This window comes from Westerdykella ornata, assembly GCF_010094085.1.
Source record: "Westerdykella ornata strain CBS 379.55 unplaced genomic scaffold EI97scaffold_4, whole genome shotgun sequence".
NCBI lineage: Eukaryota > Fungi > Ascomycota > Dothideomycetes > Pleosporales > Sporormiaceae > Westerdykella > Westerdykella ornata.
The window spans coordinates 332,058-358,433 of record NW_022986854.1 but is presented as its reverse complement, the minus strand read 5'-3'; the positions used below and the strand labels follow the sequence as shown (position 1 = coordinate 358,433).

General features: G+C 51.5%; 11 protein-coding genes across 11 annotated transcripts; 9 read left to right on the top strand and 2 right to left on the bottom strand.

Moving 5' to 3' along the window:
* Window positions 1-1,366, top strand: EI97DRAFT_430976 (uncharacterized protein). Its single transcript, XM_033797821.1, has 2 exons — window positions 1-451; window positions 500-1,366. Exons 1-2 carry the CDS (start codon window positions 414-416, stop codon window positions 1,104-1,106), a joined length of 645 nt encoding a protein of 214 aa, XP_033656264.1. The 5' UTR covers window positions 1-413; the 3' UTR covers window positions 1,107-1,366.
* A 1,095-nt stretch (window positions 1,367-2,461) lies between these two features.
* Window positions 2,462-3,305, top strand: EI97DRAFT_440252 (uncharacterized protein; the record flags this gene model as incomplete). Its single annotated transcript, XM_033799615.1, has 2 exons — window positions 2,462-2,508; window positions 2,561-3,305. 2 exons carry the CDS (start codon window positions 2,462-2,464, stop codon window positions 3,303-3,305), a joined length of 792 nt encoding a protein of 263 aa, XP_033656263.1.
* Window positions 3,306-4,255: 950 nt separating this feature from the next.
* EI97DRAFT_440251 (uncharacterized protein) lies at window positions 4,256-5,274 on the top strand (the record flags this gene model as incomplete). Its single annotated transcript, XM_033799614.1, has 2 exons — window positions 4,256-4,998; window positions 5,028-5,274. 2 exons carry the CDS (start codon window positions 4,256-4,258, stop codon window positions 5,272-5,274), a joined length of 990 nt encoding a protein of 329 aa, XP_033656262.1.
* An 844-nt stretch (window positions 5,275-6,118) lies between these two features.
* EI97DRAFT_430974 (amine oxidase) lies at window positions 6,119-8,510 on the top strand. Its single transcript, XM_033797820.1, has 4 exons — window positions 6,119-6,799; window positions 6,849-6,886; window positions 6,947-7,655; window positions 7,709-8,510. The coding sequence occupies exons 1-4, from the start codon at window positions 6,530-6,532 to the stop codon at window positions 8,408-8,410; spliced, it is 1,719 nt and encodes a 572-aa protein (XP_033656261.1). The 5' UTR covers window positions 6,119-6,529; the 3' UTR covers window positions 8,411-8,510.
* A 1,595-nt stretch (window positions 8,511-10,105) lies between these two features.
* Window positions 10,106-11,138, top strand: EI97DRAFT_492409 (uncharacterized protein). The gene is made up of 2 exons (XM_033802313.1): window positions 10,106-10,245; window positions 10,308-11,138. The coding sequence occupies exons 1-2, from the start codon at window positions 10,141-10,143 to the stop codon at window positions 10,746-10,748; spliced, it is 546 nt and encodes a 181-aa protein (XP_033656260.1). The 5' UTR covers window positions 10,106-10,140; the 3' UTR covers window positions 10,749-11,138.
* EI97DRAFT_217290 (uncharacterized protein) lies at window positions 10,902-12,037 on the bottom strand. The gene is made up of 3 exons (XM_033793838.1): window positions 11,640-12,037; window positions 11,337-11,590; window positions 10,902-11,274 (listed from the first exon to the last, which is right to left on the bottom strand). Exons 1-3 carry the CDS (start codon window positions 11,933-11,935, stop codon window positions 11,171-11,173), a joined length of 654 nt encoding a protein of 217 aa, XP_033656259.1. The 5' UTR covers window positions 11,936-12,037; the 3' UTR covers window positions 10,902-11,170.
* A 232-nt stretch (window positions 12,038-12,269) lies between these two features.
* EI97DRAFT_484313 (uncharacterized protein) lies at window positions 12,270-13,155 on the top strand (the record flags this gene model as incomplete). Its single annotated transcript, XM_033802112.1, has 2 exons — window positions 12,270-12,539; window positions 12,597-13,155. The coding sequence occupies 2 exons, from the start codon at window positions 12,270-12,272 to the stop codon at window positions 12,870-12,872; spliced, it is 546 nt and encodes a 181-aa protein (XP_033656258.1). The 3' UTR covers window positions 12,873-13,155.
* A 2,400-nt stretch (window positions 13,156-15,555) lies between these two features.
* On the bottom strand, window positions 15,556-17,829 carry EI97DRAFT_499302 (uncharacterized protein). Its single transcript, XM_033802601.1, has 2 exons — window positions 17,759-17,829; window positions 15,556-17,705 (listed from the first exon to the last, which is right to left on the bottom strand). Exon 2 carries the CDS (start codon window positions 17,692-17,694, stop codon window positions 15,880-15,882), a length of 1,815 nt encoding a protein of 604 aa, XP_033656257.1. The 5' UTR covers window positions 17,695-17,705; window positions 17,759-17,829; the 3' UTR covers window positions 15,556-15,879.
* Window positions 17,830-18,000: 171 nt separating this feature from the next.
* Window positions 18,001-21,862, top strand: EI97DRAFT_413490 (ATP-dependent protease La). Its single transcript, XM_033796797.1, has 2 exons — window positions 18,001-21,304; window positions 21,365-21,862. Exons 1-2 carry the CDS (start codon window positions 18,173-18,175, stop codon window positions 21,560-21,562), a joined length of 3,330 nt encoding a protein of 1,109 aa, XP_033656256.1. The 5' UTR covers window positions 18,001-18,172; the 3' UTR covers window positions 21,563-21,862.
* Window positions 21,863-22,505: 643 nt separating this feature from the next.
* Window positions 22,506-25,217, top strand: EI97DRAFT_362080 (uncharacterized protein; the record flags this gene model as incomplete). Its single annotated transcript, XM_033794970.1, has 1 exon — window positions 22,506-25,217. A coding segment is annotated over one exon (2,712 nt), but the record flags the coding sequence as incomplete, so codon positions are not given.
* Window positions 25,218-25,820: 603 nt separating this feature from the next.
* EI97DRAFT_217224 (uncharacterized protein) lies at window positions 25,821-26,345 on the top strand. The gene has a single exon (XM_033793837.1). The coding sequence runs from the start codon at window positions 25,971-25,973 to the stop codon at window positions 26,286-26,288; it is 318 nt and encodes a 105-aa protein (XP_033656254.1). The 5' UTR covers window positions 25,821-25,970; the 3' UTR covers window positions 26,289-26,345.
* The last annotated feature ends 31 nt before the right edge of the window (window positions 26,346-26,376 follow it).

Genomic DNA, 26,376 nt, shown 5'->3' with positions numbered 1-26,376 from the left:
GTATCCCTCCCGAGAGGAGGTTTGTTCTAGGACAGATATTTTACCTTTGGTTTCGCGTGTCCAAGCTTGCTTATTTGCCTCTTCTTAAAGCAGGTCCGCGCAATCAGAAGACAGCATTTATTTTCTAAGGAGGCTAGAGATTCTGAAACTTTCGTGATCGGAGACTCCAGTATCGGATTATTGTGAAAGGGACGGGGAAGATGTTTCTCCGTCTCGACTGACACGTGCCCGATGAAGGTGTGAAAGAAGGCCCAGACCCCTGTCTGTTACCCCTAACAACTCCTCGTGTGAAGGTTTCCGTTCTACATGCAGGCCCTTATATATTTGATTTGTTTGAATTCTCTATATCAACATCAACAACTCCATCTTGATCCCAGTCGCCAACATATTTGAAGTCGTCAACCAGTATCCAGATGGCTTACCCCAAGCTAACCTGCCCAACCGCTAAATGGTATGTCATCTCTGGTGCAACATATCCCAATTTGCTTACATGCTGCAGTGGCTGCTCCTCAGTCGTCATTGTCAGGGTCGGAACCGCTGACAAGAATGAAGTGCACAAGATCTGTCGAAAGTCGATTCAGACTTCAGATTTTCTGAAAAGCCACATCAACGCCTGGAGAGGAACTGGCCCACCTCAAGTCAATTTTACATGGCGTGGACCAAATGTGTTTGGGTTGTACGATCACTGGATACACACCCGCAGTGTCCATACTACCGCAGAACTCAACGGTGCCAGGAATCGGGATCCCGTCGTTGAATACGGAGACCTCCTTACGCTATGGGCCCTTGGTAACGACCTCCAAGATATTTTGTTCCAGGATATGGTCACCAGTGCGATCATCGCTCGTCTTCGTGTCCCCAACGGCGATAGCAGCAGCTTTCCACTTCGGTTCAACACTATTTTCGCGAACAACTTGTACGACGGGCCAAGGCCTTATCACCTATGCGAATGCTCATTGCGGACGGTATCGCACATTTTGGTAAGATGGACGTCTTCGAACGCTTTCATAAGGAGGCCGGGTATCCGGTGGAGTTCGTCAAAGATGTCATGCTTGCGACAGCCAAAGAGCGAGATCGATGTCGGCAAGCAAACAAGACGGAAGTAATAATTACCGCAAATCACAGCTTTCGCGAGAATGAGTGTGTCTACCACCTGCACACGAAAAATGGTCGCCCTTGTTGGCGCACTCAGGATTACATCTAGCATGAACTGACGAAGAAACGGACGCCCGACGGCATCAGGTATGAGCGGGAGGGCCAAAGCTCGGGGGATGACTGCGTGGACATGAGGGATAAAAATGGGCGGCCATAAAATGTCGGTGAATGTTCGTACGAGCAATCTGGAAAGGCTTGGACGATTGCAGGCTCTAAAAGGTTCCCCAGATAGAGAAAGGGCGTACATTCGGGTGGCCATCTTGTAGCCGATGAGATTTCAATATTGATAGTCGACATCGTCCTCTAAGCTCTTGCCGAGCATGCATGTCGATTCGGGAGTAGTAGGATCCAACCGCCCAATCTGGGCACTCATAACAGATAATCAAACAATTTTTACCGTCAGTTTGTATAAGAGTATTATGCGCACGGCTTTCACTGATGCGATTGCGGTTTGAAGTTGTTACGGTCAGCGTTTTGGCAAACTGCGATGCTCGGGTGCCCACCCTAGCAAGCATATGGAGAGCTTAAGTAGGTCACAAACCACCAGGATTACATTGTTTTTCAAGAGGATTTAATAACAAGACCAAAGAGATGCTCTATATCGTCGTGCAGGGTTCGCTGCCCGCACATTATATTACTAAATTTGCCTTGGTAAACCTCCACGATTCACTTGTGCCCTTCCACCCACACAATGGGGAAACTAAACATAGATGTGAATGGGCGAGCTCGCCTATGATCACGTTTGGTGTAAGATATGTTGTCTAGCCAACCCGATGACGTGCAGATGCGGAGCGTGAAAGACGCATATTTGCTTTGCTGATCTTGAAAAGAAACCAACGTGGCGAAGCGCCATGACGCGCCTGCACCGTTCTATATATTCAATCTTCGATGTCGACAACTTTCGTCGTTCAGTAATCCCACAACCGGGACAAACCCACCTCATAATCTTCGCTTCATGATTTAAGGAGATAGTTCCTTCTCATGCAATGGGGTCTCGGAAATGACATTTACCATGCGCTGTATCAAGACCTGGTCTTGAGTGTTATAGTTGGCCGCCTTAAGGAACACACAGTCAATAAAGCCGAGTGAAAGGAACAGAGTAAGGCCACCCCACGTTGCCAATGGCACCCTAGTCTGGTTCTGAGAGTTGACCGCTGAACTTTTGCCACAACCTTATCACACTAGCAACCTTTCACCCTCTGCATTATCAGGACTGCAAGTAGCGGCCCTTTTCCTTGCAAACCTAACCTCCAACCGAACATCCCTGAGCCTCCCAAAGCAAGAGTCCCGACGGTCGCAATACCTCATGGCGGCTATGCTCAGCCAGGCGAAGCCATGTCCAGCAATGCGATGGTATGTTATTTTGGTCTATGCTGCAATCTAAGACTTACTAAGTATTTACCAGCTCATGTGAATCTCGCATCATTGTCATCCTGGGCCTGAAAGACAAGAAAGGTTATACAATCTGCCGAAAACTTCCTTGCACATCAACATACCTGAAAGAAGCCATAGCGGCATGGAAAGGCCCTAACCCACCCGTGGTTGAGATCAGGTGGAGCAATGAGCAGACCTTCCAGACATACCATCACTGGCTCCTCACGCGTGAGGTGCGAACGAACAATGACCGCAATGGCACCACACAGAATGCTACGGCTTACTACAATGATCTTATCAAATGCGGTACATTCGGAGACCTCATCAAAGACAACCTATTCCAAGATATGATTATGAGCGCATTCACCGGTCGTCTCCGGCAGCCCTCTGGAGACCAATATTGCTTCATTGCCGCACTCACCATGGAAACTCTGAAGCTAGTATATGATACAGTCCTGCCCGGTTCGCCCCTCCGACAAATCATACCAGATGTAGTAGGTCGGTTCGCGACCGTCGCTTCGTTTGAGAGTATGAAAAAGGCGACAGGTCTACCACGCGACTTTATTATAGACAGCATGGTCGCAGCAGTCAAGGAGCGAGATAGACTGAAAGCCGCCCTCAAGGAGACGAGCGAATGCGCCATTGAGCCGGCGAAGAGGGTGAGGTTCAAGGGCGAAATTCCGCAGCCACAAGGCTTTGCGCCCAATGAGTGCGTATATCACCTGCATAACAAGGACGGGCAACCGTGTTGGAGGGTCCAACTTCATACATGGTAGCGGGGCCTCCTCGCTGGAGGAGCTGTTGTCTAGGAAGTTGGCGTCATAGGATGATGCATGTTGATGCGAGTGTGTGGCTGTACGGTGGGTCGGGTTTACAACGGTTGCTGCAACAGACAGATGTTTTTTGAGGGGAGACAGAGCTCACATAATGCATTCGGACGGCAGGAACCGCGTCTTTTGGTAATGTTTGCCAAGAACCCATGGGCTTATCTGCTTGCTTCAGCTATCAATATCAAAGCTTTATTGATCCATACCGGACCAACATTTGCCTGACGCTACAGACATGTAGAGTTCCATTGTTCACCTCCGATCGTGTAGATGTTCCTTCATGGGAAGGTCTCCCATTCCCTTGGAGCTTTCAAGCGCGCCACTACAGGATGATTTACCGGTAGCGAAATGGAGTTGGAACACCAACAACAAACCTTAAACCTGACGCGTACCATATATACTTGGGTACTCCATATGATTGTCTTTAATAACATCGTTTATATGACTAAGATTATGAAATCAATCGCCGGGGAACCCGCCCGAATACCTCACGGTCACCTGACATCAATCCTTCACAGTTTGGGCGGTCATGTTTCCTCTCTAGTCGCATGTAGCAAGCATTCTTTATGCATATTAATAACGCCTAAACTGCACGTTCTAACGCCGCCTTGGATCTGCAGATTATACGCGGCACGAACGCATTCCGCAATGAGCGAAGTCCTCAGTGAAAGGAAACAGTGGAACATGCCTAGTCTGCCAACCAATCGTAAGCATGCCCAGATGTGAAAGGGACAGCAGTGGCTGGTGACCGAATTGCCGCACCTGGAACACATTATATAAACTCTAAACCTGCTTCACAAATTCTTCGTAGTCATTAACACGAAGTTCCAACCTCTCCATCCTCCAACCTGCGATCGACGACCATATCACCTTGGCTGCCGGCCTTCCTAAGCTTGACGATGGCTCCTTCAACCACTCCTTGTCCTAAAGGAAGATGCATTTGTAGGAATAAAGTGGTTCTGAGAGTAGGGTCAGAAGCGGATCACACGGCTTTGGAAATTTGCCCCAAACTTCCCGTGACCTCACAACACCTTATGAACGGAATCAAGGCCTGGAAAGGCGACGGCAGACCAGTAGTTGAAATAACCTGGAGAATCGGAGCCGACAGCCCACTAAGTTACCACCACTGGCTTTACACGCGAGTGATCCAGACGCGAACCGATCGCGAACCCCAAGCGCCCAAGAACCCCGGACTGGACTTCTGTGACATAATACTGGCTTGGATGTTTGGTGGGACTATCAAGGACGAACAGTACCAGGACACAGCCATGAGTGCGCTGATTGCGCGCCTTAGAGCACCATTTGGCGAACAAGCCCATTTCCTCCGGACAATCAACGCACTGTATATCAAGGGAGTGCACAACAACTTGCATGAGACCTCGCCGCTGAGGATGTTGGTTGCAGACGCAGTGGTTTGGTTTGGGAGCCCGGATCTATTTGAGAGGGTCAAACACGATGACGGAATGCCGAAGAGTTTCGTGGCAGATCTGATGGACGCGATGCGCAGGGAGCGAGACAGACTGTCGGCAGCCTTGAAAAGGATACAAACAGAACATGATTTCGGGTCGAAGAAAGTGAGATTCGCGCCATCTCTTCCAGCAGAGCAGGAGAAGCAAGGGGGAAATGGTTTTGCTGAGAATGAGTGTGTATATCATCTACACACTAGGACAGGCCGGCCATGCTGGCGGAGCTTGTAAATCACAAGGAATCAATACCAACCCGGCGATTTGAGATCCGGACCGCGATCCCTCACCGCTGTAGACAGCAGCTTCCAGTTCCCATGTTCTCATCTCGTCCAGGGCGGGTTTTACGATGGAGTATTTCCAAGTCAGCCTACTGTTATTTCAGGGGGAATGTGATAGACTATGCACAACAGGGAACGTCGATAAATAGCTTGAATCCCATGAAATCAGGATAAGAGGATAATTTGCGTGCGCGTGTGAAGATATAGATGCGCGAAGCCTGAACGACCCCAGGGAGCTTGCCATGAAACATGATGGCAAGAAACCTGGGTTACTCCGATGGTCTGATCGATGCCATATTCATATGAACAAAACCTGCGGAGATGGCGTCTGCAGATCTGGAAGATAGCATATCCCCCATATAAGACTCCCAAAACGTGTCACGAAGTTATGACAGCTCATTCAAAGGGTCCATTCATTGAAGCCAACATGTACCGCATCGAGGCGTCCAACATCTGCTCATTGACGCTGGACCTTCGACGCCTTCCAATTACACTCAGTAGTTGAGTATCTTCACAACCGGTTATAGCTCGCGCTGGCAACGAGTTGCATTGATCATGTTCTTGTTCCGGCGCTACGCGCAGTTCTACTTCGTTGACCATATGAGGCTAGGATCTCGATCCTTCGTAGCATGCATCTGGACGACGATAATAAGGTAATCAGATATTTATAAGTCTCAGGAACGTGTAGTTATTTAGAGATGGAAGATGGAGGGACGTTGAGGACGTTGAGACAAAGTGCTCTAGGCGTATCGATAAGAAGGGCCGCTAACCGGCTTTGGCCTAGCGTCTGCAACTAGGAAGGGAAGGTCAGATTCAATATATGCTTTTCGAAACTGCATATATCTATATGAAGGCGAGAAGCCGAATGTACATAATCGTGGATTGTCAGCTCCGCCGTCCAACCAACGTCATGATTTGAGCGCGTGGCAACAGAATGAGCTAGCTCGGCTAGGCGTAAGCAAGGGTAAAATGCCTCTTTCTTATCACACGCCACCTTCATCAAACATCCTTCCGGTGACTTGGAGTCGTGGGTCCTCGGTCCGCTCTCTATTTGATACCTATCACGCGGTAGCTGTGCCTAGACTGGCCGAGTGGGTGACCATTCATTAAGGCGGACCCGTAAGCCACGACCTATGTAGCCCAGCCCCCTTGCTGTTGTCACTTTCATCTTCTTTACATCGCTTTCTTCAATACACAGTCCGCAACAGCTTCGACCATTTAGTTAAAACATATCATCACTCTTCTCTTGTCATAAAACGGGTCTCACCAGAAAACGTATTTTCCTAGCTTCACGAGTTCCGCTTGTTCACACTCTTTTACCGTTTTATCTTTTCGAGTCCTTTGTCCAACACCTCGTCTTACTACATATCTCTGTGTTGCATAACACAACGCAGTTCTCAGCCCCGCCAACGTTCCCGCACATCCCAATATGGAACCAAGAACTTATATCCCCAACAACAGGTTGAACTCCGACCCCGGTATAATAACCCGCATGCAGCGAGACCTGTCTAGCTCTCCCCATCAGAGTGACTCCCCTGGAGCGGAGAGTGATTCATCTATGCTTCGGCGCGCAGCTGGCAAAAGTCCGCATGTCTGCATCGTCGGCGCAGGGGTAGCTGGTCTGCGATGTGCAGACGTATTACTCCAACATGGGGCAAAAGTGACTATGATCGAAGGGAGGGATCGTATTGGAGGAAGGGTATCTTTTGGGAATGCTGGCACGACAGATCAGGGCTGACGGTACGCAGCTTTGCCAAGGCAAGGTCCACGGGAACTTAGTGGACCTGTATGTCTTTTTCATAATGCATGTCACCGCGTTCAGAGGAATGGGCTGATACAAATAAAGGGGTCCGAATTGGATACACGGCACGGACTCAAATCCAATATTGGACCTGGCCAAGGAGACCGGTACCCTGACCATGAGCTGGGACGGCCGACAAGCGGTATTTGACTATCTTGGTAATGCAATGCCAGAAAAGGACGCCGAGGAAAACACCGAGATTGTCTGGACCATAATCGAACAGGCGATGAAATACTCCAACGATAATTGCGCCGATATCCCTGCAGAGAGAAGTCTGTACGATTTCTTCATCGAGAAACTGGAGCAGCTTTTTCCTTCCCAAATAGAAGACGACAAAGTTGCAAGACAAAGACGGGAGACTGTCCTCCGTATGGCCGAGATGTGGGGAGCATTCGTAGGCAGTCCGATCCAGACGCAAAGCCTGCGATATTTCTGGCTGGAGGAATGCATAGATGGAGAGAACGTCTTTGTGGCAGAAACATATCACAAAATCCTACGCAGAATTGCGAAACCGGTACTGGATCAAGTAAGAGTTGACTTCAAGAGAAAGGTCACCAAGATTAGTTCGAACTTGAACGACGAAGATCCTAGCGTTACCATTGAGACCGAATCTGGACAGGGAGAGACATTTGATGAGGTTGTTATGACAGCACCGCTGGGATGGCTCAAGCGGAACAATGATGCGTTTACTCCAGAACTGCCAAATCGACTGAAACAAGCCATAGACGCCATTGGATATGGGCATCTTGATAAAGTATGTGAGACGGACTCTCGGCATCATGCAGAGAAAGTTCTAACTCTGTGAAGGTCTACATCACATTTCCAACCGCATTCTGGAATCAGCCCAGCGACGCCGCCAACATTGTCTCGATGCCTCACCAAACTTCTTCGGCCAATGTAACTGCCACCACCGCGCCTCTCAACCAGCCAGCAAAGCCGACATTACCCCCCACACACTACCCGGGCTTCACACACTGGACATCTCCCCGCTACACTACATCAACAAACCCCAACCACTGGAACCAAGAATGTGTGAATCTAGCCGCGCTTCCATCGCCTTGTGCACATCCCACACTTCTCTTCTATACCTTCGGTCCCACCTCGTTACACCTGGCCTTTCTATTGAAACAGTTTCCCTCACCATCAGACGTCAAAGCTCAAGCACTTCTCACCGAATTCTTCAAGCCCTACTTCTCCCGCCTACCCAACTACTCCGCCTCGAATCCCGAGCACCAACCCGCATCGATACTGGCGACGCTCTGGGCAAACGACGAACTCGCCGGCTACGGAAGCTACGCCAATTTCCAAATTGGTTTGGAGCGGGGAGATGAGGACGTGGAAGTCATGAGGAAAGGTTTGCCGGAACGTGGTGTTTGGCTTGCTGGAGAGCACACTGCGCCTTTTGTCGCGTTGGGGACGGTTACGGGAGCTTATTGGGCAGGCGAAGGTGTGGCGAAGAGGATTGCGAAGGCTTATGGGCTGGAGAGGGTAGGAGGGGAAAGTGGATGAGATGGAGCTATCCAGGTTTATTTTCGGCAAATACCGTGTTCAATTTTTTGAAGGCATCGCAGCATAGTTGGGCCGGATTTCAGTTTGGTGATTGCTACTCAGTTGCTGCTGGTACTGTGAACAGGTTTTACTGACACTAATGATTCCCTGCTCGCTCTTGGTCGTGCATGGCATGAAGCTGATTGACGCATCTGGTTATTCAATTTAGCTGACCAGTGGCTGCACATTTCGGGTCTGAAACTATTCCCTAGCCTTAACTTTACTGACTTTGGAGCACAACGCGGATGTCCAGCCTTCTCAGCAGTAGCCCTGATGCTGCAAGCCGTCCACCCTCCTAGCTCTCCCATAAACCCGCTGTAAAAAACTCTACGGACGGGAACAACCTAACAACCCAATTGATTCTGGCAGGTTAACTCCGCAACTCGCGTCTGGCGCACCGGGAACCAACGATTTCGTTATTTTATGCTTTCGTCCGATGTTGCGAGAGAAGACGGGAAGCCTTTGGAGAGAATATTCAAAAACAGCCTCAATCTGTGCAATATTACACAGTATAAATGAGTGGGTCACCAGGTTATGGCAATAGGAGCATCTTTTGAACCTTCTGTGCGACATGCTATAAGAAAGGCCCTTGAACAAGACGCCCATTTGGTATTGTTGATGCCCAAGTCGCTCAACGTGCCACAGTACACGATTGTTAGGAACCTTGCTGATCGGACGTACGGGATGCCGTCGCTTTGCCTCACGACTGGAAAGAAGGACCGCATTGCTCTTGAAACCTATCTTCGGCAGGAAACTTTGCGGCTGGCCGAAGGGGAGTTCAACGAGACTCCCGGAATTCAATGTTGCTGGGCGACTCCGGGGCCTAAAAGCATGGGGCAGGTCATGTTTTGGCTGTATGGAAACTGTCCTGGTGCTCTTCAAATTCAGCAACTATCTCGACCCGTGCCCACGACAGTAGCACTCCTCCTTCCTCCGACTCTTCGCAGGTTCAAGTTTAAGAAGCTACTGCTTCAGTGTTTTTGACATCTGGTGACCTTATAGGTTGCCGGTTTCTTTCTGCATGATACTACTTTTTGTTGGTAGCGATAAACCTTTTTTTCGACATTCTGGTTGGTAGACGTCTTTTTGATCGAGTTCTGCTGAGGAATGAATTCCTTCTTAACTCGAGCGATTCCAGCGACAGAGCTTTTTATAGATCTCTGTTTAATAAAAGTGCCCTCTGATTAGCCTTCGAGAGGCTGCATACCATCCCATGGCCATTCGTGGCATATCCAATATACCTTTTAACATTCTTGTGAATCTGTATATGGTGCTCACCATTCTCAAGATTAGATTGACATCGTAAGCATCCTGTGAGTTTACCGGAGTTCACAGCAACTACCTAAGTACGTCATTGCAGGCATCTTGCAAACGCGTAGAGGAGAAACATGGTAGACTAACATCCTGCACAGTAAATCAGGGTTCAAGAATCTTCGTGCAGGGTCCAATTGTGGCGCAGACCCAACGCGCTACGGGTGCTCCCGTTCACATGGTTGCGCCTCTGACGCGCATGATGTAATGACGTCACCGCCGTGCGACTCCCCGTCAAACAAACATATAAAGCACTCCTCTGCGCTTTCTCTGCTCCACTCCACAACACAGAACATTCGCCAACGAACTTCATTACTACATAAGCAAACATCAACTCTATAACATCCATCACAACCCACAAGCTGACACCAACAATCAACATGTCCACCAACGATCAGACCTCCACTCTGCAGTCCTACGTCGACTCCGCCAAAGGCGCTGTGCAATCCGCAGTGGGCTCATTGACCGGCAATCCGGCAGATAAGGTAAGCTCTCGGAACGACCCCCAATTTCATACCATTAGGGACTCCACTAACATGCCCTGCAGCGTGAAGCGGAGAACAAGAAAGCCGCCGCCGACGTCGAACACGACCTCTCCCATTCCGCCGCCAAAGCCGGTCCCTTCACTGCCACTCCTTCCGGTGGCGTCGCCAAAGACGATCCCAACCGCACGCAGGGCACGTGGAACCAGACCATCGGCGCTGGTAAGGAAGCCATCGGCGGCTTGGTCGGCGCAGAGGGGCTCCGACAGGAAGGCATTCGTCAGAACCAGGAGGGCAAGGGACAAGAGGCTGAGGGCCAGCTCAAGGACCTCAAGAGGGGTGCGGCGGATCGCGTTGGAGGGACTGTTGGAAGTGTGGTCGCGGGGTTGACTGGGAGTGAGGAGCAGAGGAGGGCAGCGGAGAGGCAGCATGATGAGGGGAAGGCCAGGCAGAGGGGTGTGGAGGCTGACTTGCAGAAGGAGGCTGAGGAGGATAGGCGTGTCTAAATTGGAGCACTTCGGAGGAGATGAGAAGTGTACTTTGGGATGTGAAGGGATCGGTTTTAGCCTCTTGACGATATGATACCCCTTTCATCAGGCTAGGTACCTGCGAATGAACTGGACACTGTAACAGTCAATTCTCGTCATTCTTGATCGCAGCAAGATCCGTGAATGCATGCACAGTGAGTAGGGACACTAGATCGGAGGTAAGAGGAATAACACTAGAAAATTGAAAGCGGCTTAAATTGGGAGCATTCGTTGCTAGTGGAAGAATTCGTTGAGTATAAATGAAGAATATACAGGTAAGAAGAGTTTATACAAAAGCCTCCATACACGCTGCAACGCATCAAATACTCAAGGGGTATCAGAAGAAGATAAATCAAAAAGGCACGGTACAGCCCGTTGCGAGTCACCCAAGAAGACGATCTTCATAGCCATGCCCAGGTCACAGGCACTCTCCCCAAGTCACGCTGCGCAAGCTTGTCGAACGCAGATGGACTGACATCGATATCGGTAGGTTTACATCCCGTGCCTAGAGTCGTGTCAGAAAGAATTCATAGCAGTGTCAATTACGATGATGAGATAGAGACTGACATCGGTCTACAACAGTCAGATCAACACTGACTGTTTTGCCATTGTTGGCTCTTTGCGCTCGTATCCGCCGTCCACATAGCACGTTTTGATTCGGGTCTGATCCCGTCTGCACCGCATCGAATGTGAAGTGCGATATGGCGACAATGTCGTCGTTGGCTGTGGATGCTATGCCACATGCGCCAAGGCCAGGGTCATAATACGTCAAGTCACCCGTGAAGGTTTCAGCTCCAGTAGGCAATGGAAGGTTCCGTGGTCTACATGCGTCAACATGCCAATCCAAAAAGAAGATAATTATGAACATACTTCGATGATTTTCTCGTCAACCCAACAGACAACCCAATCACAAGCGCCAACACAACAACAAAAACAACCCCAACGCAGACGAGAAACGTCCGCCGGCTACGCCCCAGATAGCGCTTGTGGGGCGGGAGCAGCCGGTCAAAGCGATCCGCAATGGCCCACCCAGCAGCGAGTCCGCCGATTGGGATCCGGAATTTCTTAGAGGTGCCCTCCTCAGGGGTTTCCCAGTCCGATGGAGGCTTCTCGACAATCTTGACTGCCGATGGCTCTTTGAGAGCCTCGTCTTGAGGAGCACCCATGCGCGCGTCGTGGAAGTGGATGAGTACCACGTTGTGTTGCTGCGACTGGCCCCTGAATGTGAATTGCGGAGGCACGTGAGCGCGCTAGGCGTAATATAGTGCCGATTACCGACGCCACTTGTAATATCTCGGTGCCGAGGTATTGCCATCCACACGTCACTGCATTCACCATCTGTCGCCAGCTCGTACCGTCTTATTTCGCACTCTCACGCCACACGCGTCGCTCCCACAAGTTCACCCGTCATTACTCCAGGAAGTCCATTACTTACAATTTGCAACCATTCTTCCCGCCTTTGCTTTCCGGAATCGCCTCGGAAGGCTCCTGCGCCTCACCATGGCAGAACAAACACTGAACATCCCGCAGCTCGTAGTCTTCCTACTCGTCTCCTACTTTGCAATAAGATGGTATCTCAAGCCTAGTTCAGGAGACGCGCAGCCGGCCGGGGGTCGTAGAGCTCCGACGGTCACCGCTGCGCAGGTAGACCAGCTAGCACAGATGTTTCCGCAGTTCGACCGGCGGCAGATAGCGTGGGATCTGACGCGGAATGGGGGGAATATGGCGGCTACGACGGAAAGGGTTCTCAGCGGGAGCGGATTGGAAACGGTAAGATTCATGCGCTCTCAAGAGGTGGGTTGTCGTATGCTGACTCTTTCTCTACAGCCCCCTGCCTCATTCACGGCACCTCCATCACAATCTGCGTCTGCACGGCCGACGCCAACCAACGCACCAAAACCCTCACAACCTGATCTGATAACGCGGTACAACCTCGCTTCGAAACTGAACTCCACGTCCGAGAATTCGTCGGAGGCGCCGCAGAAGACGAAGACATGGTCGCAAGATAAGAACGAGAGGCAGGCGATGCTGCAGCGGAGACGGGAAGAAATGATTCTAACTGCAAGGAGAAAGATGGAGGAGAAGCAGAAGGCGAAGTCATAAGAGTGAATGAATATGTTAAAACATCGCATCAGGGTTGGCATTATAGACTGGTCTGCGCAGCAATACATCATGCCTAATTAGCAGGAGAAACAGCTCATCCATTACTCCAGTTCACGTATCATTTTCAAGACCAGTTCCAACGCGTCCGGACCCCCCTTGTTCTCCAATAAGCAAATCGAAGGTACACAGCATACGGCGTAATACAGGACAGCAAAACCCAAATCGAGGACACGGATCATCTAAGCTACAAACATCCCTCCAAGATATCCCGCTACCATCAAGCCGGTAATCTCTTTTCCGCCCACCCCTCAATCACTGGCAACGCTCCCAACACAGTCTCCATACCACACTGAGCAGATTATCCTCCGCCTCATCATAGCACGCACACGACCTGAACATTCTAGCCGATAGTTAGTCGCCTTCCTTGGTTTCAAAACCTCGCCCGTGCATATTCTGACTAGGACGTCTCGCAAAAGTTCGGCCGTGCAATCCCTCCCTTCCTTGCCCACTTTCTTTCGCCATCGCCCCGTTTGGCCAAGTAGTTTGTGGGAAGAGGTCGGGATGCATTGGATGGTGTGGAGTAGATGGCGGGTTGAGGAGATGTCTTCGGTGGCTTTTGGGATCTTGGTGATGGCTGCTTTGTTGATGAAGCGTGTGGCGATGGTTTCGATGGGATTGTCGAGACGGATAGGGGTTTGTGTGGTGCGGGTTGTGGCAAAGGGGTGTGGGCTACGGCTGCTAGGAGGGGTGTTGTTCAATAGTGGGAAGATTGGATGCTGGAACTGCCGAAGAGGATGAGGGGACTGTGGTATGGGGGCGATGTGTATGTAGAATATGAGAAATGGCGAGGTATGACATGGAAAGCTGTGTGGTTGAATGTTTGGTATTATATGCTGTGCTACCCCCGGGGTTGGCTATGGTACACTGACTCCAGATATTTATTTGATGTTTATTTACGTGTCTTATAAGCGAGCGGCCCGTACAAGCGAGCGGCCCACGTTATCAACTTTCTGCGACGCGTGAACCCCTACCGACTATGGCTCCCCCAATTCAACCACAACTAACCTCTTGTGAGGCTGATATTCACCTTGCGATCTCAGCTATTGATCAAAACCAAATTCAGTCTGTAAGAGGTGCTGCACAGACATTTAACATCCCCCGAACAATGCTCCGACGCTGACGCGCTGGCAGGCCTGCCCGATGCGATTGCCAGCCTAATTCGAAGAACCTTACCAAGCTGGAAGAGGAGGTGATTGTTACACATATACTTGACCTGGATCAACGTGGATTTGTGCCTACATACGCAGCTGTACATGATATGGCCAACAACCTGCTAGCTACGTGTGGCGCAGGCTAGGTTAGTGTCCACTGGCCACGCAACTTCGTCAAGCGTACAGACAGTCTTACAACACATTTTAATCAGCCGTACGATAGGCAGAGGGCTCTATGCGAGGATCCTGAGTTAATTAAGAGCTGGTTCAAGCTGGTAGAGCAGACAAAGGCCAAGTACGGCATCTGTAATGAGGACATCTACAACTTCGATGAGGCTGGCTTTATGATGGGCAAGATTACTACTCAGCTTGTTGTAACTGGGTCAGAGAGAAGAGGTCGGCCGAAGGCTGTTCAGCCAGGAAATCGCGAGTGAGTGACAGTAATCCAAGGAATCAACACAGCTGGCTGGGCTATCCCACCATTCATCATCTTTGTTGGCCAACACTATCTCTCTGCCTGGTACGAGGAAGCTGATATCCCATGCGACTGGGTGATCGCAGTTAGTGACAATGGCTGGACGAACAATGAGCTAGGAGTTGAGTGGCTAAAGCACTTCAATGCTTATACTAAGACTCGTGTTTTAGGTGCTCATCGCCTGCTCATCCTTGATGGCCACGAGAGCCACCACTCCCTTGAGTTTCAAGAATTCTACAAGGAGAACAATATCTATATGCTCTGCATGCTAGCTCACTCATCGCATCTGCTCCAGCCTCTTGACATTGGTTGCTTCGCACCGTTGAAGCATGCATACAGCCGTGAGATTGAGGCTCTGATCTGCCACCACATCAACCACATTACGAAGCTTGAGTTTCTGCCAGCTTTCAAGGCAGCCTTTGATCAATCATTTACATCAACCAATATCTGCTTAGCTTTTCGAGGTGTAGATGTAGTTCCTCTCCAGCCTGACGTTGTTCTGTCAAAGCTAGATGTGCAGCTCTGTATACCTATGCCTCCAGCTACTCTAGTAGAGGCTCTCTAGGAAGCTCGAACACCAAGCAATATACGTGAGCTTGAGGCTCAATCAACGCTAATATGTGATCGCGTTCGGCAGCATAAGAGCTCATCACCAGCCTCAATTATTAAGGCAATTGATCAGCTCAAGAAGGGGGCTGAAGTAATGATGCTCTTGGCTGAGCTGATGCACGATCGGATTGCTAGCCTTGAGAGAGCTAATGAGGCAGCTATAAAGTGGAGGTAGCACAAGAAGAAGTGGATCCAGAAGCATGGAGTCTTAACAAAGGGAGCAGGAGAGGATATACTTGCTTACCAAGAGGTTGAGGAGCAGATTGCTCGTGAACAGCGTCAAGGTGGTGTGCGATCAGGACTCAGCCGCCAGGCTCTGGTGCGCTGCACAAGGTGTAGAGAGCCTGGGCATAACTCACGTACATGTAAAAAAGGTACTTTAGATACTGCTTAATCTATTGTATTAATAACTACATACTACCTTAAAATGTGGTTGAGTTGTATGCTTGTAGAGGTGCACGAAGTTGGTAACGTGGGCCGCTCGCTTGTACGGGCCGCTCGCTTATAAGACACGTTACCCTAATTCCCAAACGCTTTTCGGACCAGGCTCAAGCTGGCGGCCTTCGTCAAGACTGCTGGTTGAGTTATCCACCCACCCCTTCCCATCTCTAAGAGGGACTGAAATCGAATGCCTGGGAGCCCCATATCTCATCTTGATCATGTGTCGCTATGCTGAATGCAGTGCACAAGCTTCCGAGATCCCCCTTAAGCGTCAGACCGCCGAGTTTGACTCTGGCATACTCCACGTCCCATTCGGAAACAACGTGCCCGCCCTCGTATAATCCAACGTCCTACCATCCCTAACATACGCAAACCTAAAATACTCGGGCACCTTGAGCTCAACATCCCTCTCCCACACAAAGCCGCTCCCATCCTCATCATCGAAGAAAGCACGATCGCGCTCTACATCGTTGACCAGGACACTAATCCCCTGCATTCCCTGCGGCGGCTCTGCCCACGAAAAGGAAGCGACGATGGTCTTGGCTTCCGTGCTTATGACAGGTTGCAGCACCGCGGGAAGCAAGGAGTCGAAAGTGCCGTCGCCTCGCAGCGCGTCCGTAGTTTGGAGAATGGAATCGAAATCCCAGCGTGCGATGCCGTTGACGAAGAGACCGAGGAGGATGCCTTGGTATAGCAGCGAGGGACGGGTTTGCATGCCGGTTCCTGGGAGGAGGAGCAGGGCGAGGATGTAGTGGTGGATGCGGAGGGAGACACCGGGGATGGATAGGCAGATGAGGATGCCGAGGATGAAGAGCGAGTAGAGGCCGAGATAGCGAAGTAGACGTCCCTCGAGCCAGAAGGAGTAGATTTGTTGCGCCATGATGCAGATGAGGATGACCAGAATGACGGCAAGGGCGAGTTTGGCGTCAGGTTGTTGGTTGAGGTCGTGGGCTGTAAGGCGGGATATGGGTATCCATTCAAAAGTATAATTGGAGAGGGCTCCGAACCAGAAGCCGCCGAGCCATAGGATGGTTTTCTCGAGTTGGGCCTCGAGGCCCGATAAAGTGCGTCGGACTGTTGTCCAGTATATGACGACGGCGCAGAAATAGGCGGGAAGGATTCTTTTTGCAAACATGGAGATGTGGTCTGGAAGAACGGTGATGTTGCGGTACGATGCGGTAGGAGGATCCGAAGCGAAGGCGACGTGTGCGAAGATGAGGGTGAAAATGGGAAAGAATTGGAGCGAAGTAGACGAAAATACAGAGATGAGAACGGTGAAAGACATGGTTAATGCAAGAAGTATCTGACGAGGATCTGCGGGACAAGAAATGCTTGAGTCTTCTGATATGGAGAAGGAGAGCGGAAAGTATGCATCGAAAGGAATCGACGTGATGCCATGGCGCATGGCACTGGCAAAATGAGTGTGATCAGCAACGCGCGTGAGACGTCCACATCCGCCGCGCACGTTACTGACGATACCGGCGTGCAACGCTGAGGCGCAGATGAAGCTATCTCCACGATAGATGCCGTTGCCGATGACGAGTGGTCTATAGTTCACGTCCAGGGGCCCAACAGCATGGGGATTTAGGACCTGTACGGCTGCGCAATCCGCGGGGCAGCGGAATGCAAAGGACGCGTTGGAGAAGGGTCTGCAATTGATACCATCAAGACCGCATTCATTTTTGCGGTGCCAGACGGCGTCCACGCAGTCGAGATTTACAACGCTCTGGCCTGCGCCATCGGCTGTAGGCAGCTCAGAGCTAAGGAAGAAGATGAACAAGAAAGTCCAAGCTAACAGACCAGCTGCGAGGAGAATGGCTTTGTGGGACTTCTTGGGAAGAAACCGGCTCAGAAATCGAACTGGTGCGTTCTGAATGCGAGGCAGAAGGGGACTTATGACATGGCGGCGCGGCAACCGAGGACCGTTAAGCATCGTACAGAAGCGGTTACGATTCTTGGAGATGGCCACGTCCTCAAACTCGAGCTCCTCCGTTGGCAGCAACCGGGCCTCCTCATCGTCGTACTGCGCTCCGGCATGGGCGTCATCGTCAGGACTCGGGTTGGGGGAGGTGGAGGAGTCGGGCATCGATAAACAGTCTACAAACAATCAACTGAGATGCACAATGAGCGAATCGTGAGAGCGTACATACATATACAGCATGAAGGGTGAGAGTCGTATCACTGATAAATGATTCATGGTGGTTGATGATGACAGTCCTCGGATGATGGATAGTCCGGCAGTGAGATCGCGCTTGACGCGTCTAGCGGTTATCCCGCGGCAATACACCACTCAGGTGCCCTGATTGACCGCCGGAACGGATGAATTATTCTCCCACAAGAGCGGACCCGGATGATGATGATTGCGAGTTCGAAGCTCATCTTTTGCTGATCAATTCACGGCCTCCACGCGACATTGGCCCCGAGAGGTCGTGCTTTCCACCACTGCACGCCTCTTACACCTCCATTCCCCCCTCCGTCTCTTTCTTGGCCCGCGGTAATTCACTGACCTGTTCATCTGTGTCGAGCTCGAACGACCCGCGCCATCCCATCGTTTATTAGCCGTCATGTACGGACCTTGGGGGGTTGTTCTCCGTCGCGCCGCCGTCGCCCCCGCTACTCGGGCACCAGCGTCAAGAGCGACAGCGGCTTTCTTACCATCTCCTACCTCACAATATGCGTTACGATTTTACCGACGGCCTCCCTCGCCACCGGCTGCGCTCTTCGCATCCCGCTCGTTCTCAACGTCATCCGTTCGGCTGAAGGATAGAAGTAAAGATGCGCCAGACGTCCCAGAAGAAACTAGCGAGAATCCAGAGGAGCAGCAGAAAAGGCAGTCGGAAGTAGTTGAGGCATCGCGAAAGCCGGAAAGGCCCCGAGAATCAGATAATCTCGACGCAAGATCAAAAGTGCCGGATCCTATACCCAAGTCTGGAAATGGACGGCGCGCTGCCGGTGCGCGTGGAGGAGGGTCAAATGACGGTGACGGAGGGAGTGGTGGGAGGAGACCGAAGCAGAACGAGGGAACTTCGGCAAAGTCTGTGATACCGGAGGTTTACCCCCAGGTCATGGCTATACCGCTTGCAAAACGCCCATTGTTTCCCGGATTTTACAAAGCCATTACTATCAAGGACCCGGAGGTGTCCCAGGCGATTGCGGAGTCCTTTAGACGAGGCCAGCCGTATATCGGTGCTTTCATGTTGAAAGACGACAGCACAGATAAGGACGTTATCGATGATTCCAACGAGGTTTTTGACGTGGGCACATTCTGTCAGGTCACTAGTATATTCCCGCTTTCTGGAGAACCAAACGGCGGCATTAGCTGTGTGTTATATCCGCACCGCAGGATCAAGATGAGCTCACTCATACCACCCTCAATCAATGCATCCGGGGAGGCAGCCAAGGGGGAACCTACCGTTGTTGAAAGCACACTAGGAGAGTCAGCGCTCAAAGACACAGAATTTACCCCCTCGAAGGGCGATGTCGTGGCTAGTTTCGAAGAGATAAGTCCGGAGGCAGAGAACCCGCAGCATTATGAAGAGCCGATCTCGTTTCTCCGCAACCGAAAGATCAGCATCGCGAACGTGGAGAACCTAGTCGAAGAACCTTTCGACGTAAAGGAAAATCAAGCCATGCGGGCGCTCGTGGGCGAGATTGTGGGTACGTTCAAAGCCATGGCCTCCCAGAGCAATATCTTTCGCGATCATGTAGCGAACTTGACATGGTCGTTAAACATCAATGTCAACGATGACCCGGTCAAATTGGCCGACTTCGCTCTCGCCGTGTCAGATGGCCAGTCTGAAGAGTTGCAGGAAGCCCTGGCTGAGATGAACGTGGAACAGAGGCTACGCAAGGCGCTGACGGTCCTGAAGCGGGAGCAGATGACTGCGCAGCTGGCGCATAAGTTTGCCGAGGAGGTGGAACAAAAGAATCTCAAGGATGTGCGTCGGCATTTCCTTCGAAGTCAGTTGAAGATGATCCAGCAGCAACTCGCCGCTGAGGAACCGGCTGGCAGTGGCGCAGGCAATCTGGTCGCCATGTTCGAGGAGAGAGCATCGAAGCTTGCCATGCCCGAGGCGGTTCGGAAGATTTTCGATGATGAACTAGAAAGGTGGAAGGGGATGGAGCAGCAGAGCTCCGAATACAACGTGATTCGGAATTATTTGGATTGGCTCACGCAGCTGCCATGGGGCAAGAAGAGCGTCGAGAACTTTGACATCAAGCACGCAAGAAAGGTGCTAGATGAAGACCATTACGGCTTGAAGGACGTCAAGGACCGCATCCTTGAGTTTATCGCCGTCGGCAAACTTCGAGGTACTGTGGAGGGCAAGATTCTGTGTATGGTAGGGCCTCCAGGTGTCGGCAAAACCTCCATCGGTAAATCGATTGCACGAGCTCTGAACCGGCAGTACTTCCGACTCAGTGTCGGAGGACTTCATGATGTATCGGAGCTCAAAGGTCATCGACGAACGTACGTCGGTGCCCTGCCGGGTCGTATCATCCAGGCGCTCAAAAAATGCCAGACTGAGAACCCCCTCATTATGATTGACGAAATAGACAAGGTTGGCCATGGCATCCACGGCGACCCAAAGGCCGCTCTTCTCGAATTGCTTGACCCGGAACAGAACAACAGTTTCCTGGATCAATATCTCGACACCCCGGTCGACCTTTCTAAGGTGCTGTTTGTGTGCACGGCAAACCTAACTGACACCATTCCTCCACCTCTGCTTGATAGAATGGAGGTGATAGAGCTGTCAGGATATGTTGCGGACGAAAAGTTGGCCATTGCCGAGCGCTACCTCGCCCCAGCAGCAAAAGAGAAAAGCGGACTGAAAGACGCTGACGTTCAGGTGGAGAAAGAAGCCATACTCGCGCTTATCCACCAGTACTGCCGCGAGTCGGGAGTGCGGAATCTCAAGAAACAGATTGAGAAATTGTACCGCAAGGCGGCGCTCAAGATCGTCACCGACCTGGGTGAGGAAGCCCTTCCGGAGTCTCAAGCATTGACCGATGAAGGCAAGGCGGCTCTGGAGGAATCACAGAAAGATGAGACTGATGTGAAGGAGACTCCGGCGAATATAGAAGAGCAGACAGCGCAGAAGCCGCGCGAGCCCCTCAAAATCCCTGATACTGTGCATGTGTCAATAGGGAAGGACCAGCTGAAGGACTACGTGGGCCCACCCATCTTCACGTCGGACCGCATGTACGAAACGACTCCCCCAGGTGTTGCTATGGGACTCGCGTGGACGGCCTTGGGTGGCTCCGCTATGTACATCGAGTCGATACTGGAGAGTGCACTCACGGCGCACTCATCACCCGGGCTTGAGCGTACGGGATCACTCAAATCCGTCATGAAGGAATCCGCGCAGGTAGCGTATTCGTTCGCGAAAGGATTCCTGGCAAGGGAATTTCCGAAGAACAAGTTCTTCGAGCACGCGAGAATCCATCTTCATTGTCCAGAGGGCGCTACACCCAAGGACGGCCCTAGCGCAGGCATTACCATGGCGACCAGTTTGCTGAGTTTGGCGCTTGATCGAGCGCTACCGACAACAATCGCCATGACTGGCGAACTCACGGTGACAGGGAAGGTTTTGAGGATAGGTGGACTCAGGGAGAAAACCGTGGCTGCACGAAGGGCTGGTGCGAAGACGATCATCTTCCCTGCAGACAACTTGGCAGACTGGCAGGAATTACCAGAGGTATGTGTTGGACACGGTGCGAAACATGTTGAGAGCAGTTTATGCTAACCAGTCTCACAGTATATCAGAGAAGGGATCGAGGGCAAGCCGGTCTCCTGGTACAGCGACGTGTTCAACCTAATGTTTCCCGACCTAGACCGCGAAGCAGCGAACAAGCTTTGGGAAAAGGAGCTGAAGAGCAAGAAGGGGGACAAGAAGAAGTTCAAGGAGAAGCCAAGGAAGGAGGAAGAGGAGGAATCAGGCGATGAAGACGATTAGACCATCTCCAGTTGCCGGATGGACTGAAGATCATTGTATAGTATGGCATTACCGGCGTTCCTTGACGGGGAGGGAGTTGAATTCCCTGCCTATCTGTTCGAATATGTTGGAGGGATAGATCTGACGACTGCGAGGCATTTTATTGGACATATGCTTTGGCATTTTGAGCGAGAGACTAGCGTTTCGAGCTTTTGTATTCTCTCCTCTACTCGCATTGAGCCGGTTTGTATAGTACCGACTTACACCTAGATGTGCACATAGGTATATATATAAATACGCATGTTGGTACGATGACCTGAGTGTGGTGGCACAGGTATCGAGCTGTGATGGTGAATGCATAAGTGGGGCTATGCCCTGCAAGCCACACCGCATTCAGGCCCTTAAACCTCGAGGGTTAGCTGAGGAGCCCAATAGATTAAAAACGGTGCCCTCACACAGCCCGGTGCGGTGAGCAAATGGCCGTTTGCGAACGCTGAGGGCGGCGCACATGGCATTTTGACGTGTCAGAGGGGCAGATGTTGGCATTGAGGATATTCGAGAGCACTTTTTGCTCAGCACATCTCTCTTCTTTCTGGAGAATTTCGTGTTTTCTGCACGTCATACGGAGTGCTCTGTACCACCCCCTCATTTGTGTTGAAACCCGAAGGGGGTTGGAGAGCCGTGCGCATTTGTTGACCGCCAAGCCCCATTCATCTCGAAATACACGCCCAACAGCATCACCACTCATCCTCACGTCCTCACTCACTCCCTCCACCGCTCGCCTCGTCGACCGACCTTCTCCTCGCCGCCTCTTGTCGCCGTCGCAGAGTGCAGCTGGGACTCCGCGCCAATGTGCGATCCGCCACTTCCTCGAGCATCGCATGCCAGCTAGGCGGCCCTTCGAAAAGCTCACCAGTGTGAACAGCACAGCAGATCCGGGTTCCTCATCTGAATCCCCACAGCGATGCCGGATCTGTTGGCTCCCGGCGCGACAGGATCCGCGATGCGGTCGACGAGCAGGCAGCGGGCGCGGACCGACGCCCACCTGCGTAGGAGCAGCGTGTGGGACCCCTTGAAGAAGATTGGAAGCTGGCTGCGGCGGGAAGAGGAGGAGCAACCGCCTTCTTTAAAGCCGGACACCAAAGAAGTTGAACATGCAGACGAGAGCGGTCGGCCACAGACGAGTGGGGAAGACCACGGCCGTCCTTCGGGATTTCTCCACAGGCGGACGAGTAAGAAGGCAGTGCCTGGCCTCCCTCGTCCGCTGACCTTCAAGAGGATGAATTCGGAGAAGAGAGACAACCTGCTTCCGGTCCCTGAAGATGCAATGCACAGACGGGCTGCGTCGGTTGATCGAAGAGGGTCCCGTCCTGCACCCCAACGGGCCCTCTCGCCACCGCGCGTGGCCATACCTTCCATTTCCGCACCCGATGTGTTAAGTCCGCATCAAAGTGCTAGCGAACAGAAACCAGGACCTACAATAGGCGGCGCGCCAGACTCAAACATCCCCGCTGGTGCACACCAGGTAGACTATTCCATGGAAGACCGTTTAGACTATCTCTCTGCAGGGGAACCCCCGCCCCTCTCAATTGCTGGAGACTCCTTCTATGAGAGGGGCTCACACGTGTCAGGCTCTGACATCGATGAAGTTATGTTACAAGAAGAGCTTGAAGCCAAATGGATCCTCAACCTTAGCATGCACTTTCGCGATCGGTCGGATCGCGAGAAGTTTTTCATTACCTACGCAGAGGAGCCCAACAAGTGGAGGCGTGTCACCGTATCTTGCGACTACCGCAACCTGACCCCTGATTCTCTCGAAGCTGATCTCAAAAGCCTGCACTATCAGCGCGACAAGAGCGCCAGGATCTATGAGGCGATTCGCGACTCCCTTCCTGCAATCCAGTTCTATGATACAGTCACCAATCTCAAGCTTGAAACCACTGATGGACGTCTGCACGTTCATGTTACAGAGGACGTCAACGAGATCATTCCATATCCTTCGATATCTGCAATCCACCATTTGTCATGTAAAAGATTCAAAGAAAGCGCCGTCAGCTTCGACTCCCACATCTCTGGGTTCGTGTATAAAGTGTCGGTAAACCACAAGTTGTATATCAAGAAAGAGATTCCCGGCCCAGACGCAGTCGACGAGTTTTTGTATGAGATCAATGCACTCTCCAGCCTGCAGGGGTCAAACTCGGTCATCCAGTTCGAGGGCATCATCGTTGATGAGAAGAGCGAGGTTATCAAGGGATTATTGATCAGCTACGCGGAACAAGGCGCCCTGGTCGATGTCCTCTACGATTACAGGAATACGGAGCACTTGCCGTGGCAGCGGCGAGAGAAGTGGGCTCGGCAGATTGTCGAAGGTCTGTCAGAGATTCACGAAGCTGGTTTCGTACAAGGTGACTTTACGCTGTCGAACATTGTGATCGATCACGAAGACAACGCCAAAATCATCGACATCAACCGTCGTGGGTGCCCCGTAGGATGGGAGCCTCCAGAGCTCGCCCGACTGATTGAGAGCGGCCAACGCATCTCCATATACATAGGGGTCAAGTCTGATTTGTTTCAGTTGGGAATGGTGCTCTGGGCTTTGGCGGAGCAGGAAGACGAACCGGAACGACAGGAACGGCCGCTGGCTCGCTCACTGGATCGGCAGTCTTCCGTTCCAACGTACTTTCGAGAGATTGTTAAGGCCTGTCTGAGTGATAATCCTAGGGACAGACCGTCGGCGATGAGGCTATTAGCTCGGTTTCCTGATCTATCCGACAGACAAGCAGGGCGGGGAGACATTCGTTACGAAGATCCGGTGAGGAGGCAGAGCGATTATGAGACTTTGGATCATTCCATCATCATCAAACCCGATTCTGCCGGTCGGAGCGGTCACCACCGATCCCGATCATCGTTTTCAAACGTGCACATGCCCTCGACGGAATACCTTGATTCGAGCGGTTCATACATCATACCGGAGCACTCCAGACGCCGGTCCCACAGCAATCGAAGCCACAGCAGAAACCCTCGATCGGATTACTCACCCTACCATGGACCCAGGTCCATCATGTCGCTGGATGACAGCGAGCTCGAAAACGAACCAGCCAGTCTGCCCGCGAGTCGTGGAACCCGCTGGGAGCAAGTCTATGTCGATGGCGACACCAAACTGGTACAACGTGGCGGCCTCGATATTGGCCCAGGGGATTTTGAGCCGAAGGATGTGTGCATCACGACTCCGCCTACTGAGTTGTGCAATTCTTTCATTGAGAGTCGGCGAAGCGATGATACGCCTCTGAGTATGTCTACAGTAGCAGAACTACGCCCATCGCTTGCACAGCAAACCGCGAATCTGTCATACACTAGTTCCGACGTTGGGCAGCGCCGGCAGCCGTCAAACAAGGCGTCGTTCAGCGATCGCGTCCATAACCCCAACCGGACTGACAATCCTGAGCTAACCAACACACTGACCAATCTTGAAAGCGAGATCGCGATGGATGCGAGCATAGCAAGTAGCTCAGGTTTTGCCGCAGGAGATATTGATCAATCCGCTGTCTTCGGTGCGCCTCTGCATCAGGACTCTGGATTCAATGAACCTGAACGGGTGCGTGTATCTCTTGAAAGCGAACGAATACGGCAGAGCTTGGAAGAGAATGCGGCGGATCTGACGATCGCAGAGGAAGAGAAGTGCATGGAGGGGAAGTTGCGGATTGGGACAGAGAAGAATACGGAGGTGGAAATTGAGTTTCCGGCACTCGGACATTTTACTACCCCGGCGACTGTTGCGGGAGAGGAAAAGCAACGTTCGGCTGTGAGAGAGGTGAGGACGATATCCGAACATCCCGAACAGGAGCAAGTTCCTACGTCGGCAACCTGCAAGATTGGGGTGAGGCAGGAGGAGCCCACTGGAAATGTACTGGATGAGAAGCATTCGACCGCAACGATGAGGCCGCCGAGTTTATCGATACCGGAATTCCATCACGGTGTGCCGAAGCCTGTACACGGTCTCGCGGCCGAGCCTACTCGAGGAGGAGAACGAAGAATTTCAGAGGAAGAGCGTCATGCCGACGCACAATGCAGTACCGCTCACGTTGCGCCAGTTGCAGCAACATTGACCAGCAGCATACAGTCTCCTTGAACACCACACATGCGTTTTGCATTTCACCATCACGGAAAGTTTACTTGTCACATTTTACCCGTCTTTTCGTTCTTGCATACATGCCCTCCCGTTTGTTCATTTGAGTTGGGAGGGCTCATGATTGTATATTTCTTATGGAAGATAGATATAGGACCTTTTTAGTTATTGGGTGTTTTTGTGGGATGGCGAGTTAGGGACTTGGATTAATCAGCGAGCTATGGGTGAATGGGTTTTGGATGGGTTGGATTTAGCGCTGGTTATTGTTTAGTAAGGGATACCATAAGGAGTTGTTGAAATGGAATGTCGTTGTGGGATTGGGATTTGCGTTTGAGGTTGGAAAGGGATTGTGATGATGTGATGTGGTGTTCAAATGTGTGGTGCAGGGGACCACAGAGGGCACCTCCTGGCCAACGAACGCTTTTGCTCCTGATTGACTTGTCTTGGTCGCGGCCTATCTATCGATCATCTATCGATCCCGTCTTCCTCAGCTGCCTTTGTCCGCCTGCCTCCTTCCTAGGCGTGGTTGAGATAGATGTGAAATGGGATAACCGTCTGAATTTCAATTGTGCATTTGGTGAAAGTCGGAAGGCAACATCGTCATCTTCCAATGACCTCTAGAGGTCATGTCCAGATTGTACTGAGCTCAGCGTCTATAAGGCAGTTCTGTAACTTCTGAAATACTACAGTTTTGAGTTCACGCGGAATA